General features: G+C 38.3%; 1 protein-coding gene across 1 annotated transcript in view; it reads right to left on the bottom strand.

The window, feature by feature from the left end:
* KLHL1 (kelch like family member 1) overlaps positions 1–20,282 on the bottom strand; it is a 240,216-nt gene that overhangs the window by 126,651 nt on the left and 93,283 nt on the right. Inside the window, exon 4 of the mRNA XM_052705588.1 lies at positions 15,976–16,172. Within this exon, the coding sequence (XP_052561548.1) occupies positions 15,976–16,172 (197 nt within the window). The remainder of the gene's footprint in view (positions 1–15,975; positions 16,173–20,282) is intronic.

Here is a 20,282-nt window from a genome sequence, read left to right as displayed (position 1 = left end):
GACTGATATACCTTTTTCCCATCTTAGCCAACAGAGAAATGAGCTGTAGGTCCTGTGTTATACTGAAGACATTGTTGCCAGAAAACAATAGAGTGAATACTCCAACACCCTCTATTCTTCACTGTGATTAGACAAAAATTAACCAGCAGATATGAGGAGTGGCATCTCAGTAACTCAGGATGTCCTCCAGCTTTTGAAAAGCAAATCAGTCCAGAAACAATCTTATCTTGACTGACCAAAGCATACTATTGAGTACTTAACAGCTAATCACAGAACGGGAGTCTTACAAAAATCATGAGTTCCAACCTCCCTGCTATTGGCAAGGACACCTCCCACTGGATGAGACTGCTCAGGGCCCATCCATCCTGGCCTTGAATACACCTGAGGATGGGGCATCCACAGTTTCTCTGGGCTGCCTGTTCCAGCACAAGTAATTCTATACCCTCTGAGTAAAGAATTTCCTCCAAATATCTAACCAAAATGTCCTTCCTTTTTTTTTTTTTTTTTTTTACATTAAAACCATTCCCCCTTGTCCTGTTACTATTAGACCATGTAAAAAGTTGGCCTCCCTCCTGTTTATAAGCTCTACTTATGTACTGAAAGGTTGGAATGAGTTCTCCCTGGAGCCTACACAAAGTACCCTCAACCTTTCTTTATAGGAGAAGTTCTCCAGCCGTCTGGTCACCTTTGTGGCCCTCCTCTGGACCCACTCCATCAGTTCCATGTCTTCCTTTTGCTGACAGACTCAGATCTGCAGTCAGTAATTCAGATGGGCCCTCAGAGTTGGGGGACAAAAAAATCACATCCATATGTATGTTCTGTTGGCTACCTGTCTTTTGATGCAACTCACGATTCATCTCACTTTCTGGGCTGAAAGTGTATACTGCTTCCAGATTGCAGGTAAAACTTTTTGCCCACCACAACCCGCAAGTGCTTCTCTGCAGGGCTGCTCTCAATGAGTTCACAGAATCACAGAATGGCCAGGATTGGAAAGGACCTCAAGGATCATGAATCTCCAACCCCCCTGCCACATGCAGGGACACCATCCTCCCCATTTAATTCTAGATGAGGCTGCCCAGGGCCCCATCCAATCTGGCCTCGAACACCTCTAGCGATGGGGCATCCACAACCTCTCTGGGCAGCCTGTTCCAGCACCTCACCACTCTCTCTGTAAAGAATTTCCCCCTGACATCCAAGCTAAATCTTCCTTCCCTCAACTTAAAACCCTTTGTCCTGCTGTTATCTACCCTTTCAAAGAGTTGATTTCACCTCCTGTTTGTAGGCTCCCTTCAGGTACTGAAAGGCTGCAATGAGGTCACCACACAGCCTTCTTTTCTCCAGGCTGAAAAGTCCAGCTCCCTCAGCCTGTCTTTGCAGGGGAGGAGCTCCAGTCCCCTGATCATCTTCATGGCCCTCCTCTCGAACCTCTCCAGCAGCTCCCTGACTTTCTTGTACTGGGGGCTCCAGACCTGGATACAGCACTCCAGATGGGGCCTCACAAGAGCAGAGTAGAGGGAGACAATCACCTCCCTGTCCCTGCTGGCCACTCCTCTTCTGATGGAGCCCAGGATACCATTTGCCTTTGGAGCTGCAAGGGCACACTGCTGGCTCATGTTAAGCTTTTCATCCATCAGAACCCCGTGGTCCTTCTCCGCAGGGCTGCTCTCAAGGACCACTCCTTCCAGTCTGTATGGATCTCATCTGTATGGATGCCTGGGATTCCTCTGGCCCAAGTGCAAAACCTTTCACTTTGCTGTGTTGAACCTCATTAGGTTCACTCAGGCCCACCTTTCAAGTCTATTGAGGTCCCTCTGAATGGCATCCCTTCCTTCCATCATGTCAACCGCACCACTCAGCTTGGTGTCATCAGCAAACTTGCTGAGGGTGCACTTGATTTCATCATCGATGTCATTGATAAAGATCTTAAAGAGCACCGGTCCCAAGACAGACCCCTCGGGGAAGCCACATGTTACCGGCCTCCACTTGGACATAGAACCTCTGATGACCACCCTCTGTCTATGGCCTTTCAACCAGTTTCTTATCCATTGAGTGGTCCACCCATCAAAGCCACATCCTTCCAATCTGGAGATAATGATGTGGGGGGGTCCATGTCAAAGGCCTTGCTCAAATCCAGGTAAATGACATTGGTCGCCTTTCCCTTGTCCACCAACGCTGTCACTCCATCATAGAAGGCCACCAGATTGGTTAAGCATGACCTTCCCCTGGTGAAACCATGCTGGCTGTCTCAGATCACACGCTCATTCCTCATGTGATCAGGCATGTTGTCCAGGAGGATCTTCCCAGGCATAGAGATGAGACTCACTGGCCTGTAGTTCCCCCGGTCCTCCTTGCTCCCTTTCTTATAAATGGGAGTGACGTGACCCTTCCTCCAGTCATCTGGGACCTCAGCTGACAGCCACGACTTTTCAAATATGATGGAGAGTGGCTCCGCAACCACCTCAGCCAGCTCCTTCAGAATGCACGCCATCCAGCCCTATAGACTTGTACACGCTCAGTCTCATGAGGCAGTGCACACACATATCTGGGATCGATCCAATCAAGGGGAAACACCTTGCACTTGGCCTTGCTGAACCTCATTATGTTCCCATAGGTCAATTTCTTAAGCCTTTAGATGACATCCGTTGTCATATCAGCTGCATCATGCAGCTTAGTGTCATCAGCAGCGTTGTTGAAGAGACACCCTATCTCACTGTCCATATTGTTGTTAAAGATATTAAAGAGCACCTGTCCCAAGATAAGCCACTGAAAGACACCACTTGTCTCCGTTCTCCACTAGAATACAGAGCCATTGACCACAACCCTATTGTAAATGATGTGCATTGTATATCAAAGAAGAATGAAAACAATAAATATAAATGCATAATTTCTCAGGACGGGCCATTTTAAGACTACTAGTCACTGTCTATTCCAGAAAACATAGCAATGAGTGGGTTCAAGAGTCTTGTTCACTGAGTTTCTAGAGAGTGGGATTTCTGCTTGCTTTCTCAGTCATAGCCTAATGCCTAAGAATGATTTGTCTGTCATTTTAGTTTTCTTTATTTTCTCTTCCTCTGTTCTTCCTACTAGAGCTCCCCGCTTTAGTTTCAACTCTGTCACTCTCTCCAGTGTTATTTCCTTGTACTCCACCATGGTCTATGTACTTCAATCATGCTACACTTCAGATGTTTTAACGTACTATTCCCTGTTCCCAGAAATGTCCCCAGAAAAGGACTAGTGGATCTTCTTTCTACTCTAAAAGACCTCTGCTAAATTCTAAAGTACTGGGAAAAGAAGATAATGCAATTGCAGGTTATGTCATGCCATACTTTCTCATAACCCCTGAAGTAGAACTTCAATACAATGAGTTTAGCCCTCAACTTTTAATACTTTACTGTGCATGAAACCTATGCATTCTGCTGTGGTTTCTTGTTGTGTAGTTTTTGTTTGTTTGTACTGTGCATTTAACCACTCTTGAACAGCCTTTTGTGAAAACAAACAATGCAGGGACATATACCTCTAGTCTTGCCAAAGACATGCACAAAGGTCAGGTATTCAATTTTATGCTACTTTGCAGATTCAAAGGCTTTGACCTTAATGCTACAAAATTAACCTATCTTGGATGGATTTTTATTTTTTTTTTTTTTGAATGCCAAGATAATACTCTAAAATTCACTCACCTTATAATACTTTGTTAGTGTGATATTTGTAGTTGCATTGCGATTACATAATGCACTGTCACAGATTTAACCTAACTGATTTTAGGTTTCCACCAATCCTTTTTATGTTAAAAGTCTATTTGCTCCAAACTACCTCTGTAGGCATTGCCTACAGATCAGTGAGATAAGGTGGGATTACTAATTGATATATTCTTCACTTGGCAAACTGAGATGTAGATCTGCTGACCTGACAGACAAACCATCACCGATCCACTGAAGAAAAAGTCATACCACAGTAGTTAGGTAGCATTTTGAAACATACTAACTATTATCATGATGTGATGCTACTGTTGCTGCTGAATATTAGGGTCTCTGGAACTAGAATAAACTTTAAAGACATATTAAAAATATATGCATCTAATGTAATGTAAGAAAGATCATTCAGGTGAGAATGGAAAGTAGCATTCTCTGGAAACTATACAGAATTCTGCCATATTAACCTTTTTAAGTGGCATTTAAGAAGAAAGATGAAAGTTCCAGATGATAAAGGAGTCATCAGATTGTGATTAATGCACAGTAAACTACTTGCTTAACTATTTTCCTGTAGATTTCACAGCATTTTACTACCAGCAGTTGTCTTCTCTATTTCCTTTTAATTATTCTGTTGCCCATATGCTAGTTCTTGAAATGCTCTTACTCTCCTGTTCTCCTACTGTTTCTTGATGGAGTAGTACTGTAACTTGCCCTGTCACAGCTGTATTAAGGAGAACTTATAAAAAAGCAGCATACTGTGCTAGGTGCTGATTATTACACTCAAAAAAACATCTTAAAAAAACCAGAAAGGTGAAAAGTGATCTATGAATTTTGTCATAAATCACTGAAAAGGTGAAAAAAGAAACAGAAACCATGAGTCATAATAACAGCTAAATGTCCTTAGGGGAAAGAAAAAAAAAGAAGAAGAAAAAAAAAAAAGAGGCTCTGTGACATTTTTAACAAAAATATATTAGTTGCAGATTGGTCTTGTACATAAAGATCAGATTTTCCATTCTGCTTGAAAGAAAGATCATCTGGGGACTCTCATTTGTGTTTGTATTGTGTTTCAGTCTTTCTCACTTTTGGCTGTTGCTAGAATGGCTTAAAGAGGTAAAGTAAAAAACAAGAGAAAATTGTAAACGTCACAAAATATGCTCTCTGTCTATATTTCAAAATGTAAAAGATGCACACTATTTTTTTTTACAGAGATGCCCTGATATGATAAAAAAAAATGTGAGAATTATAACTTAGAAACAGTCCCAGAGACTCTCAATGATCAGTGACTTTTCAGCAAGGTTGTGAGACATCTTCTCACTTCTGTTATCAGTGGCTTGGGAATACAAATATTTTTAGGTATGTATGCACTATATTGTATTTTCATACTGAATATTCCATTTATTTATTTATTTATTTATTTATTTATTTATTTATTTATTTATTTAATGATAATCCACAATGTAAAAAGCATAAAACAATTACAGCTTTCCAAACAATTGGGAAAAAATACAATTAATGGACTGGCATCTGTTTTAGTCATAGCTGTATAGTCATCCCATATTCCAAGTAAATGGCACTGATTTTACATTCCAAGTAAGTCTCAAGACCTTTTTATAGCATATGTCACTTAAAACTCCATGCAGTATGTACAATGTTCTTATTAGGTTTCCAGTTGAGTAAACATTAAACCATCCCTCTAAAATCAAACATAAATAAATACTGCAATGTACTGCAATGTCTTGAAATGTTATATTTTTAAAGCTTTTTTTTTTTTTTTCCTGAGTATTCTCCTCAAAGCTATTTCTATGTTTCCTCTGAGTGTTAAGATCATAACATCCTGCATTATTTGACAAATACTTATTAGTGATATTTTTTTATATAATTTCTTCAGTACTGTAATCTAACACAATATCCTCTTAGGTGGCTGGACAAATATTTAAATAGGAATTTTAAAGAGGTAACAACAGAAAACAGATAAAACAAATGTAATAAAATGTATGTTGTTGTCTGGAGTCCCTATGTTTTTTTATAAACACTATCTATCCTTAAAAACAAAACACACCTTACGGATCAAGCTCCTTAACGTTTGAATACAGACTCCACAAGTCTTCTGGCAGATCCATATTTGCTATTTATGGTGCAAATAGGACATTTTGTACAATAATATATTTTGGAAATGTCTGCCTGACAGCATAAGAAGAAAAACACAGAATGATTTGAAATTTCAATGTGTCACTGCTAACTTGTTGCTGGCATGTTATCAATAGCTTGTTACTAATAAAAGTCAACTAAATGTTAGCTCTGATAATCCCATCTGCTGCATATTGCTTAACAAATAAAAAAGAAACAAAAAAAAAAAATCTGAAATTTTGCTCCATGTTGCCCTTGATATTCAACTCTGGACCACTGGAAGTATAAAGGTGATACTTTTGATGAACTCAGAATAATTCAGACGGGAAGCAACCCTGCTCAGTGCATGTCTAACTAGGTCAGACTACCCTGCAACATTTTCAGTCAAGTCATGGAATCATAGAATCCTAGACCTGAACATTTCCAACATATGGCTGTACAAACTCAATTGAATTTGTTCTAGTATTTGAGTATGCCTCCCACTCTATAATGCTGTACCTCCAACATAATCTTCTCTCTATTCTCCAACCGGGTAGATGTAGACAGCAGAAAGGTTTTCTTTACCTCTCTTTTATCTAGGGTCAAGAGACTCATCTCCCTCAGACTTTACTAGTATGTTCTGTATTCCAGAGCCCAGCGAGTTTGGTTATGACTTCTGCTGGATTCACTCAAATGCATTAGTTCCTTTCTTGTATGGAGGAACTCCAAACTGCACACAGCCCATCATGTGTGGTCTCAGAAATTCCAAACGCAAGAAAATGATCACCCCTCTTTCAACTCGTTCTTCTAATACATCCCCGGACTCGTGGTGTTTCTTGCCATCAGGTTATATTCTTGGTTCATGTTCAAACTATGGTTCACCAGAATCCTCAGCTCCTTTTCTGCAGAGTTGCTTCCTAGACAGTTGCTCAACAGCTGTACTGGTGCACAGGATTATTTGTCTACAGCTTGCAGGACTTCAGGTGGTTCCTATTAGCTTATTTCTCTAGCCTGTCCACATCTCTGTGAATAGCAGTCCCACTCAAACACACTGATCACCTTTGCTCTGTATTTTAGAGACCCATCCTATACTCTAGGCCATTAGTGAAAATGACAAACAGTATTAAACACAAAAGTGATTGATTTATGTGGAATGTCACTGGTTGAATGCCTCAGAATAAGCTACTGTAAGTGGAACTAGATAGGAAAGGCTTTGCATATCAGTCCTTCCCCTCACCACATCAGTAAGTTTTAGCTCTGAAATTCTGCAGCTTACAAAACAAATATAACTAATAACATCAACACTGAAGTTCTTCACCACAAAATACCATTTAGCATAAATGAAATTATTGCTCCATCTGCAGTATAATCAAAATTATTCATACATTAAAGGTTCTTTACAGAGTCGATATATGTCACTGAGATTACTTACATGCTTATAATTAAGTTTGAATGATGTTTTCCTGCATTGAGAATAATGACCCTTGCACTGCGAAGCAAAGAACTGTAGCTAAGGAATACTAAACACCTCCTGCATTCAATTCATTCAAAGGCACTTGCAAACATTCTCCATTTCGTAGGCTCAGAACTGTAACATACGCTAAGATCCTTTATAAATCTAATATTTTGACAGGCTAACAGATACATCAATCATTTTATTCACATACATTCTTCCACTCATGGAATTTTTACTGTTTGGTTGTCCTCCTACTCACAGTCTCAAAGTAACTTCTCCAAGTTTATGCTTAGCAATACACCTTAGAGTATGGCAAACTAAAAACGTGGAATAAAGTTCTGTCACCTCACTATTCAAACTACAGTTTCAACATCATAGAATCATACAATCGCCTGGGTTCAAAAGGACCACAATGACCATCTAGTTTCAACCTACATGCAGCGTTGCCAACCACTAGGCCAGGTGCCCAGAGCCACATCCAGCCCGGCCTTGAATGCCGCCAGAGATGGGGCATCCACAGCCTCCTTGGGCAACCTGTTCCAATGTGTCACCACCCTCTGAGTGAAAAACTTCCTCCTAATGTCTAACCTAAATCTCCCCTATCTCAGTCTAAAACCATCCCCCCTTGTCCTATCACTATCCACCCTCGTAAATAGTTGTTCCCCCTCCTTTTTATACAATCTCTTGAAGTACTTGAGGGCCACAATGAGGTCTCTCTGGAGCCTTCTTTTCTCTTCTTTTCTCCAAGCCAAACAATCACACTTCCCTCAACTGGAGGAGGTGCTTCAGCCCTCTGATCATCTTAGTGGCCCTCCTCTGGACCCGCTCCAAGAGCTCCACATCCTTCCTGTACTGGGGGCCCCAGGCCTGGATGCAGTACTCCAGATGGGGCCTCACAAGAGCCAAGTAGAGGGGTGTATTCATGTAAAGGCACTTCAGCTGGGCTTTCTGGCACACTACCCTTCTAGAAGAGCCCTCCTTCGAATCTCCAAAAGAAATCTGAAGTTCTCCCCCACTGCTTCCTAGAGGGAGATGAGAAGGTTTCAGACAGGAGGTCAGCAACACTACCTCCTCTGAGGAGTTCCCAGAAGATCCTATAGGACAGTTCAGAGGTTTTTTTCCCCACTATCTCCTGGTGTGACAGCATCCCCCAGCTGTCACACCACACTCTCTGTTCCACCACACTCGACTCTCTTCCCTGATTGGATCTAGAATAAAATCCCAGACTACTTGCTCAGTCCTAGCAAGCCTCATTGCATATCCTTCCCCCTTCCTACTTAGTTTAAAGCCCTCTCAATGAGCCCTGTTAGCTCTTGGCTACGATCCATCTTACTCTTAGAGAAAAGTAACACCCATCTGCAGCCATTAGACCAGGAGGAAAGTAAATCATCCCATGATTAAAAAACCCAGAGTTCCTGTGTTGGCACCAGCCTCTCAGACACTTATTCATTACCTGGGTTTTCCTAGCCCACTCTGTGTCCCTTGCTGCTTCAGAAGGGATAGAAGAAAGTATCAGTTGTGCTGCTCTCTCTCAACCAACTGTCCTAAAACCCTGAAGCCTTTCTTGATAGCTCGCAGGCTTCTGAGATACTGCATCATTTCCTGCCTGAACTACCAGTAATGGAGTGTATCAGAGGAGTAAACCAGGTCTGGGAGTTTTCTAGTTATGCTCTTGACCCGGGCCCAAGGGAGGCAGCACACCTCTCAGTGAGTCAGGTGTGGTGTGCACACAGGGCCCTCTGTTGCCATGAGGAGGGAATCACCCGTAACAATAATCCTTTTGTCTTTCTTAGCAGTGGCAGGGCAGTCAGTAGTCGGGAGACACAGTCAACTGACTTGTCCTTGGCAATGCCTTAGGCAAACCTTCCTGTGCCTCCTCACTTACCTCCCCTTCAATTGCAGCACCTGGGGAAGTGAGGTGGTCAGGGAGGGTTGGCAGGCCCATGATGCTGAGCTGGGACTGCCTTTCAACTGTCCCCATGTTTTTTTTTTGTGGCCTGCTGCACAAGCTACCACACCTGCTACTGCAGTATGCTGTGGGTGCTGCACACTCACTGCCTTCTCACTTTACTCCCAGAAGCTTTTTCCAAGGCAAGGGGTATGCATGTGGATTTGTCGCCCTGGCAATGCCCACACCACATCAGCTGCTCTCGTGAGAGCTGCCAGGCTGCTCTGTTATCTCAGTTCCCTTGATAAAGGAACTGACTGAAGCCCTCTTGTATCTCATGGTCAGTCACTGTGGTTCTGGCTGGGACAGCTCTGAAGCAGTGAACCTCACGGGCTACTTTTGGGTTTTTGCCCGATGCAATGCGATTAGTTGGCTTTCAGTAAACTTTCTTCACAAATAGGGCACTGACAGATAGAAAAACTGTAACTACAAGGTATTTCAATTTTCCATGGACTTTAATTAAATGACATAATATTGAGATTCAGAAACTGGTAGCACTGCTTGGACTATCAAATTCTAAATATCTGAGCATTGTCTGCATGTCTTAGCACAGACAGATCCATGTTGTTCACTGTGAGCTAAAGCAAGCTACAGTACAAATAATAAAGTACAAGTTATTATTGTTTTTAAGAATTTCCCATGTTTTAAAACCAAAAGGCAATTCTCTGTTTAAAACTTAATATAAAAATTCTTAACATTTTCTAGCACAGAAAAGTAGTTGTTCTAAGAAGAACTATTGCCAGGTCACAGTTTATGAAATTAACAAGGATTATTCATATTTTCCTCTCCCTAGATTTATTAATGTAGAAAAGTAGTTGTCGTGAAAACAGCTAGTAGTACTTTACGGCCACAGAGTTTATTAAACTAGCCTGGTCTATTACAGCAAAAGTAAATATACAATGGTTCAAATAAAATAAACTATATCAAGTCATACATTCTAAGAAAAATTGCATTTCAATAAGGTTGCCATTGTAATTTGTTTTATAAAAAGACAGATAATATACTACAGCCCTAATTTCTGACAAGTTTGACAAATTTGACAAGCTGGTAAACTGCTAACTTTAGAAGTTATCATTCCTTCACATGCTAAAAACAGAAGAAACTACAATAATACAGAACTGTCATTAAAAATGTTTGGTGGAAAAATGCAGTTACTTTAGCTCATTGATACTTTCCATTTTGCTGGTTTGTTTCTTTAAATAGGCATCACGTGTGAAGGTCACTGTACTATCATGTAACTCAATAACAAATTAGGAAACTATAGTTTTAAGACATATGGCTTTGCAGATTGAAAACTTACTGAAGATGATGTGCCAGTAAAAACCCAGATTGTCATTTAGAAGTACAGAAGTCTTAAATCAAGACAGACATGGGTGTCTGTGCTGCAAAATAAGCTAACAAATTCAATTAAGAAAAGAAAAAAAAGACAAAGCAATTTCACACCTCAGAAATAAAACAGCCCACAGTAAATCTGATGTGCCACAAAAAAAGATATCAATGAGACTGTGCAATTTTTTGCCCTTATTTTTAACATGTTCAAAAGCTTTAATTTAAAATGTGGCTAATCCAGATCCATTTACAAATAAAACAGGGAGTGCAAAGAGAAGTCTACAAATTTCACTGTTCACAAATTTTTTATTCCATGCTAAGAAATGTATCTTTGCATTTTGAAAGAAGTTTGTCAGCACTGAATTAAATCTGAAGTACTGTGTCAACTATGCAAATAAAAAATACTGTTCAGGAATTCTGTAGATTTCATGGCTGAAGCAAACTAAATTATTAAAAAACATAATTGAAATTACTTATCTCCTGAAGATAAAAGAATATATAAACACTAGTGGTTTGCTCTTTAGCAGCTCTTCTTCAATGTAAAGAAATTTCCAAAGCTCCATCTTGTCCTGATAGGGTGTTACGTAAAAGCATAAAGCAAGCATGAGTACATACCTCTGAAAGTAATGCCTTCTATCCATTCCCATGGAATAGAAAAAGAAATGCAAAGAGCACAACAATGCTAATCAATACAGCCAATTCTCAGCTACAAAACACTATTTTTCAATGTAGTCACCACCATTAGCTACGCATTTTTCCTAGTGATTAAAAAGAACCTGCATTCCATGTTCATAAAAATCTGCAACGCCATTTGGAAGATGGCCTGTATTTCATGTCACTGTCACCACTGCTGAAGCATACCACCCACCAGCTCACTGTGCTCACATTCGCTGCTTGATCTCTGTAAATGTTCAGAAAGTATGGATGAATGTCAAAGGGTACAAATTTTTTTTCACATAGAGGAGTTGAATTTCATCCACCCTTTGCTTCATATCCACTTTCATTGCAGACACCATTTTGTCAGACTGCCTCTCTGCTGCCATCTGTTGCACAGCAACAAAATCAAAGGGAATATTCACAGGAAGGTTCAGCCTCTACTGCCACCACACTGTGTTGATGTTATGTGCCAACATACTAACATAGAATCATATCATAGTATCATAGAAGGGCCTGGGTTGAAAAGGACCTCAGAGATCATCTAGTTTCTGCTCCCCATGCCATGGGTAGAGTCATCAACCACTAGACCAGGCCTTTCAGCCCAGAGCCACATCCAGCTTTGCCTTGAAACAGGAGGCATTACTTTTGGAGTAGTCCTGATATATTATATATATATATGTAAATTGAAAATTACAGTGTAATTTAGAACTTATTAAATAATCAAGCCTAATACTAGTCAAGTGAATTGCCTTTGAATAAGTAAGATTAAAGAATTTATGGAGATTAAATCAAGCAGATAATTTTCATGAAAATACACTGATACACTTCCATTAAATACACTTCCATTAAAATGCTATTGTGAAGAAAACTATGATAAAGAATGACTTTATAAACAAATCTGATTGGTGGATGAAAGCTTTATGATGTTCGTAAGGAATGATACAGTCTAAGGGAGTAATGCTAAGGTTCAAGTACCTTAAATTATCTCAGTTAGAGGTTGAGAGCTAAAGAGATGAACTTTTTTCTATCCCTATTTCTAGTCATGTCTAACTGCATTTTTTGTATAGAAATATCACAAGCTCAGTAAAAAAAAATTTGATTTGATTACTATTGGCTATATAAAAGACAGAAATGATGAGCTAAAAAATAATTTCCTGCTTGTAGCGTAAATATCTTTTTAAATGTAAAGAAGGCAAAAGGTATATCATCTCAGTAATTTTTTTCTTTACTTTGGGCACACAAATACCTACTTTTCTTCACTTAGTAATTTCTACCACATTAAAAAATAAAAATCTTTTGTTTTGAAAATTAGCCTCATAAAACTATCAACTCAGACTGTCAGTTATAATTCCTTATTCACTGAAATTATTTCCTATTTATCAAAATAGTATTAAAATGTTTTAACAATAGCTTTTAATGTTGAATATCCAGAAAGGAACTCACTATTTCTAAAAACTGAAGAAAAAGTAAAAAGATGGTGGTTGGATTGGATGATCTTGCAGGTCGTTTCCAACCTTGTGATTCTGTGATTCTGTGATTCTGTGAAGATATATTATTTAACTTTTTATAGCCCTTAGAATTGAAATGCTATTCAATGTTTTCCTCCCTTTTGTTCACAAATTTTCTCCTTATGAATCTATCAGAGACATTGATGTTCTAACACTTCCACTATTTATATGAGAAATAATTTAAGTAAATATTTTAGACAATTGGCTAAGAAAAATTCACTTTATCTCGTGTTTTTGTAGAGAAAAATTGTTTTTCCTTACAAAGCAGAAACACAAAATTTGAAATCTTCATTCATTAATCCATCATTCATTCAGCCTTCATTCCAGAAGCTTCTTAATCTGTTTACTTTATACAGCTTTCAAAGAAATGTAAATTTCTACATGCCAACTGGCAGGATATGTTACTATAAAGCCACAATGTGCAAACTTAAGGAAAACACCTTGAAAAGACTGCAAAGACAGAGCTTTTAAGTTCTCATGAGAGCACAACAGCCTTTTTTAAAAACAAACAAACAAACAAACAAGGGTTTACTCATACTTTTTTTAAAAGAGAGCTTCTTCTAAAATGCACTGCATAAGACAGAATGAGTTTATTGACAACTCTACCCTTACCATACTCTCAGAACTGTTCTCATTAAAGTCCATACTATTTCCTTGGAGTCCGCAGGAAAAATGTGGTTTTATTTGTCACCTCAGTGACTATGCACCCACTCTTTGCTCGCCACTTCCTTGCTCCTTATTCACATCAGAAAGTTTCTGTTTGTCATGGTTTTGTGATTCTTGGTTTTTGGTATTCCATATCATAACATCATGTGGGGCACTGGGAGTTTAACTGTTAATGCTCAAGTTCTGGGTACCTGTACAAAAGAGAACTACATTCCCCAGGGGACTTTGCAGTCACAGAGAGGAGATATAACTCCTGGCAAGGTCATCTGATGCTCTCTTTTTTCATCTGCTCTTCTTCGTCAGCTCTCCTCTTGTCTCCCTGCTGCTCAACTGGACTGCACATCTCACTTCAGCGTTGTGGTGAGGCCTATCCTCCTTTCAGACATTCTCTCTCTCATTATATTTGATTTATTAGCTTCAATTCTGATTACATTGTATTATAGTGTGTTATCTTGCATTCCAATACTACATTTAGTAAATTAGTTTGTTTCTCCTCAGATCGTTGCTGCTGTTTTTAATTATTTTGGGGTCCCCTGTTCCCTTTTTCCAAAATCCCTCTGCCCCACTGGTCACAGAACTGGGCCAGCCTGTAAAATGTTGACACTGTTTTCTGATCTTCCATCCACCTGTCCCAGTGTATCTACTCAGCACTCTGGAAATTCTTCCTGGTTATGTGTGAGTGTAAAATAATCTTTTTTCACTTATGTAGAGTCAATCTGATTTAGAGTGCTGCGGTCAAAGTAGGCAGTAATACCCCACACCAAATTCCTCATTCACATGCTTTAAAAGAAATGATTAATTAAAACATATCATAGAACCACAGAATTGCTTGAGTTGAAAGAGATTCTTAAAGATCAGTTCCCCCGTAATGAACACGGACATATACAGCTACAACAGTTTGGTCAGAGCCCCTTCCAGCCTGTCCTTGAATATCTTCAATGACAGGGCACCCACCACCTCTCTGGGCAACTTGTTTCAGTGCCTCACCATCCTTAATGTAAAAAATCTTCCTTACATTCTAAATTTTTCCTCTTTTAGTTTGACATTATTTCCCCTTATCCTATCTCAACAGAGCCTGTTAAAGAGTCTGTTCCCATGTGAACTCACTAAATGTAATAACACCATGCCTATGCAAATATCATGCCGTTAGGATAGACTTTTATGACAATCATTTTAGTGAGTTGCAAGTTCAATGACACACAGAATAAATATTGCTATATCATAACTGAACAGTTGTGCATTTTTGTCATTCTTGAAAAGATGAAGTATGACTGTCATGCATGCTTGAAAGTGTAATTGCAGTTACCTTTGAGTTTATGTATAAATTACAACTGACTTCCTTTCTTATCTATCATCTTTTGTTAGCAATTTTCCTATTGCACATAATTCAGAATTTAAATCCGAGCATTAAAGCTATACTTTAGAATATACCTAATATTTTGGACATTGGCACAGATATTTGTTATTCATCAGCTATGTTTCAGTTGCCAGTCTTCAAGCGTACTACAGTGTTTAATTTCAAACTGTTATTCAACCTCCGAAAATTTAAAAATGATTGTAAAGAATCATGAAAACATTTTAAAAACCAAAATCTTCCCCTATTTTTTAATTGTTTTTTTTTCATTGCTCATCACATTGTTTGCATTCCACAATAATAATAATATAACACCAATATAATACACAAATGTACTGAGAAGAAAAAAGACAGTTAAACTCATTGTATGGGAACTGCTGAATCACAGCCTGAACCTCTGATTGATCACCTGAGGCGAGCAATGACTCAGCCACAGGAGCACAGGTGAAGGCAATTCACCTGTGCTGCTGGAAGGGGTGAAGCCTGGCTCCACCTCTCCTAGACCCATTTAAGTGCTGGCTAGCAGGAGGAACGTATCTCTTCTGGAGATCTGCTGTGCTAGAGTTTTGTAAGTGAGCCCAGGATAGGGTGAGTATCTTTCTTTTCTGCTCTGGTATAATAACTACACAAGCCAAGTTTTTGGATGTACTATATCATCTGTATATTCATTGATTGTACACCCATGAACTACAATGTGATATTAGTTAAGCAATTAGTTAAGCAAGTTTTGCACCATTGATTCTGATTAATTTTTATGTCTTACAAGTTCTACTAGGTGTAACTGGAAAAAAAAATTAAAATATTGTCAGACAAAATTCATACTGAACTTCTGTTTGTACAATTCTGTATTCAAGTCTATCTTAAGCTACTGCAAAAAATAATAAAAGGAGGCAGACTGGGTGAGGAAAAAAAAAGTAACTTGATATTGCAAATCTTCCCTAAACTACAACAAAAGGAACAGTGATTTTTTTTTTTTTTTTAAAAAGTGACTTACAGACACTACTTACTGTTATCAACTGTTTATGAATACAAACTTAATTAAGTCATATGCTTTTCTGTCTCAATATATAATGCACTCATTACAGAAAGCAAGTTCTCATAATTAAAAGACAGTTGAGAGGGGTTTCAAAAGGGCCGCTTGTAAAACAAAGTATGAGGCAAGTACAGAAGAACTTCAAGCCCAAAATTAGCAAGATATTTTTACTTACAGAAGATAAGAAGATTCACATGATCACAATTTAGATATTCTAATATTGCCTTACCATAGTGTAGTTGTGAGCCACCTTCATAAGCTCTGTGCATCCCTGCGCATCAGCAAAAGCTCGTATTCCCAAACAGTTGGACGGGTGCAAAAGCTTCATTAGAAAATGGCAGCAAACCTCTACTACTTGTGGGAGCTGGAGGAGGCAGGCAGCTGCTAGAAGATTTTCAATAGTGTCCTCTTTCAATTCTAGGCAGCCTGAGAAAAAGAATTGATAACATATGCATTCTTGTTTTGTTTTTTAAAAGCAAAACTCTATGAAACATTGAAAGATCTTTTTATAAATAATTCTAGCTCTATTTATATAATTCTTCAGAAAAAAAACAAGCAGAGAGGATTATTCTCTGACTGGACATCTCAATTAACTGAGTATTTCAGATGTGTAAACATTAATTCATCTATATAGGAGTCTTACAGATGAAGGCTGGAACATAAATAAGAGAAGGCTTGGCAACATTGCTTTGGTTTCTATAATGAGATTAAAATCTAAGTACATATGTAACTATCAACTAGACTGTGTTTTATTTATTCATTTATTTATTTGCATTAAAGTTGGCAATTAAACTTGCACTGTCTTTGGTACAGAGCAAAACTCAGAGCCATTTACCTCCTTGCAAAGCACTAAACAGTTGACTATCAAAGCATCACTACAAAAATATAAGTATATTCAGTGGTTCTTAGAATTTTCAGACTTCCTGGTTTTATTTGTAATGTGACTTTGGGGTGAATTTTATCTAAATAATACACATCACTCCTCTCATAGCCTATAGTTCTCCTACAAGACTTCATGCTTGCTAAAAGAGCACCTACAAATACACAATAGCAGTAATCTTGCTTTAATTGTTACATTATACAAAGTTTTTTTTTTTAAAAAAAAAAACTCCTGCTGATAAGCTTTTTAATAAAAGGTGAAATAAAATGATACGAATTCAAAGAACCATCCTTTTCAATAAGAGAGCCCACAAACCTGCTATTTTTTAACAAAATCTCTTTTATAATATCTTACACTAATATCACCATTGACTCCAAATAATTTAATATCTATGAATTATGTATCACAGGGATAAGTTGGAGTACAGGAAAATAAAACAATATAAAAATGTGAAAGTGTAATATAAATTTTAAGAAACTACCACTTTTGGTTTCATTTTGCTGTGCTTGGAATATCATTTTAGACTGTAAAAGGATTGAGATTAGATTGGTCTTTCTGTTCAAAGTAATATAGACCAGCTGTTAGATAAACTCACGCTTCATATAAATGTTTGTTGTCGCATGAAGAGAAATCTACACATCTTAATAGTTCATCACATGGGATTGAAGACTCAAAAAGTCTTCTACTTCATCGCACAATGCCACAAAAAAGCCACTTTATATTGTAATACCAAAACAATACAATAGCTGTAATACTGAATATTTTACCTTTTTTCCATCTTTTGTGTCACATGAAGCTTTCAATATAAGATGGAAACTGTAAAGCTGTCTAGTAGCATCATGCAAGTTTCTCTTTGTTATCTGACTTTTTCTTACCACTGCTGTCCTGTTCCCCCAGATTTATACAAGATGGTCAGAAGACACAGTAAGCAGCTGACTGATAACCCATATATTTATCAGTGACCCTCCCAAATTTGTTGCATGACTGCAGGTAATCACTGGACCAACACACAATTTACAGAAAGAAATAAGGATTGAAAGAATCATCACCCTTTTAAAGAAAGGTAATTCTATCACATTTAGGCTTCTTATCACTAAACGTAGCATTGAGAGAAGAAAAACAAAACAGCTGAAGCTGTTTCAAAGCTGAAGCTCTGTCAATCTCTTTACTTTCAAATTAGAAATATTTTCTGTTAAGTGTAAAGAAAACTTCAGTACTAACAGGATTAAAATAAGGTTGTTAATAGTAATCATAATTTATTTCATAAAATACATTTTTCTATATGTAATCAACATAGCTATTTTGAAGGATATTTTGTGGAAGAATGTGCAAAAGTTCCTGCCTTGCATATCGAGAGAGGAAATATATAATGTCTTCTGGGACACACAGGTATATGAATATATTGTAAGTTGATAAATTGTAAACCAAATTCTGAAACACCAATGTACCACTTAATATTTCTTGGACAAAAGCTAGAAAATCACACTCAGCTAAAGAAAAAGTAAACATGGTAAGAAAGACAGATCTCTCCAGGATCCTACTGTACAAAGCATTAACTTCAATGACATGCAGCATGTGCTAAATCCATTATGATTTTCACTATGTCTTGCTTATCTTTGCCTTTAAGCATTAAGGCACTTTCACAAGTTTGGTAACAAATGTATTCACTTTCTTAGGACAGTATGATGTTTCTACCTGAGGTCTCATGTAGTATTAAGTGGTTTAGCGTGGTCAGAGTTTGGAGGAAAAAAAAAAAAAAAAAAAAAAAAAGAAAACCAGCAGTTAAGTGTCTTAGTACATGAACTCCTCAGACAGTTTCATATTGACAGAATATTCAAGCAACTAATAAAAAAAAATAGGCTATACAAGGGTGTATTAGTATTACTGCTACATCAGTTCACCTTCCCCTCATACTTCTATGGAATAAGTAGCTACTACTACTTCAGCATGAGCAGAACAAATTAGCTTAAAATCCTATTTTGTGTTATTTTAATTAGTATGAAAATAAGAAGAAAAACAATCATAAGAACTTTAATGCATTATAATTATTCCATAATGAAGTTCAACTTGTGACAAATTTTATCTGCATTTGTTTATGCAGAAATTAAAATGCTTATATTTAGAATATAATTTTACCTCACTATTAAATTTGAAGCAGAGATACCATATAATTTTCCCTGATGTTTTTTAATCTTTGGCTAAATCTTTTTTTTTTTTTTCTTCTACTCCTTAGGCTACATTTTCACAACTAATTTCACATATAGGGAAATTTTGAACATCTTGTTAATATGAATCAGAGAACCACAGAATCATAGAATTTCTTGAGTTGACAGGAAGCCTTAAAGGTCATCTAGTGCAACTCCCCTGCAATGAATATCCACAGCTACATCAGGTTACTCAGACCATGGTCCAGCCTGATCTTGAATATCTCCAAGGACAGAGCATCTGCCACCCCTTTAGACAACATGATCCCATGCCTCGCCACCCTTACTGTTTTGTTTTGTTTGTTTGTTTGTTTGTTTTTTAAAAAAACCTTCCTTACATCCAACCTAAATCTCCCCTATTATAGTTTGAAATCATTTCACCTTGTACTACGACCACAGAACCCCCTCCCCCCCAAGGAGTCTGTCCCTTTCTTTTTTATAGTCTCTGTTTAGATACAGAAAGGCTACTATTAGGTCTCCCTGAGCCTTCCCTTCTCCTCTCCAGGCTAAACAGCCCCAGCTCTTCCAGTCTGTCCTTGCAGGAGAGGTGTTCTGTTCCATGGATCACTTTTGTTATCCACCTCTGGATGTTGGAAAACATCCAACAAGTCATGTCTTTCCTATTCTGAGGACTCCACATTTGGACATCACTCCAAATGTGTGATGTGTGATGTGTTAAGTCTCACCAGCACAGAGCAGAGGGGCAAGATCACTTCTGTTAATCTGCTGATCACGCTTATTTTGATGCAACCCAAGCTTGGCTTTCTGGGCTAAGAGGGCACATTGCTGGCTTGTGCCCAGCTTGCTATCCACCAGTACCCTCAAGACCTTTTTGGCAGGGCTGTTCTCTGTCCTTATATCGTTCAGCTTGTCCTAATAGCAGGGGTTGCCACAACTCAGGTGCGAGATCCTGTACTTGGATTTGATGAACCTCATGAAATTTACCAGGACCCACTGCTCAAGCCTGTCTAGGTCTCTCTGGATGGCATCCTGTCCCTCAGACATGTTGACCATACCACACAGCTTCATGTAATCCACGACCTTGCTGAGGGTGCGCTTGATCCTACTGTCCATATCATTGGTAAGAGATAATAAAAAGCATCAGTCCCAGTACTGACTCCTGATGGACTTGTCAGCAGATTCCACACAGACACTGCCATCACCACCCTTTAACTACCTTGCCACCAGTTTCTCATCTATGGAACAGTCCAACCATCAAGTCCATTGCCCAGGAAGCCTCCAATCCTGATGTCACCAATCAGCTTGCTTGCATTGTAGAACAGCGGGTACTTGAAGTCTCAAAGTGGGATAATCAAATCCTGTGATCGTGACACCTTCTCTAGACAAAGGAAGAAGGATCCATCAACAGCTATACTTGATAAAGCTACCAATAAGGTTAGCGTGTTAGCCACAGATTCAGACTTCCAGAGCTAGTGATGAATATGTGCCAAT

Source organism: Tympanuchus pallidicinctus, unplaced genomic scaffold (assembly GCF_026119805.1).
Source record: "Tympanuchus pallidicinctus isolate F22 unplaced genomic scaffold, pur_lepc_1.0 scaffold6, whole genome shotgun sequence".
NCBI lineage: Eukaryota > Metazoa > Chordata > Aves > Galliformes > Phasianidae > Tympanuchus > Tympanuchus pallidicinctus.
Note: the sequence above shows the minus strand (reverse complement) of the source record. Positions and strands in the feature narration are given on the sequence as shown.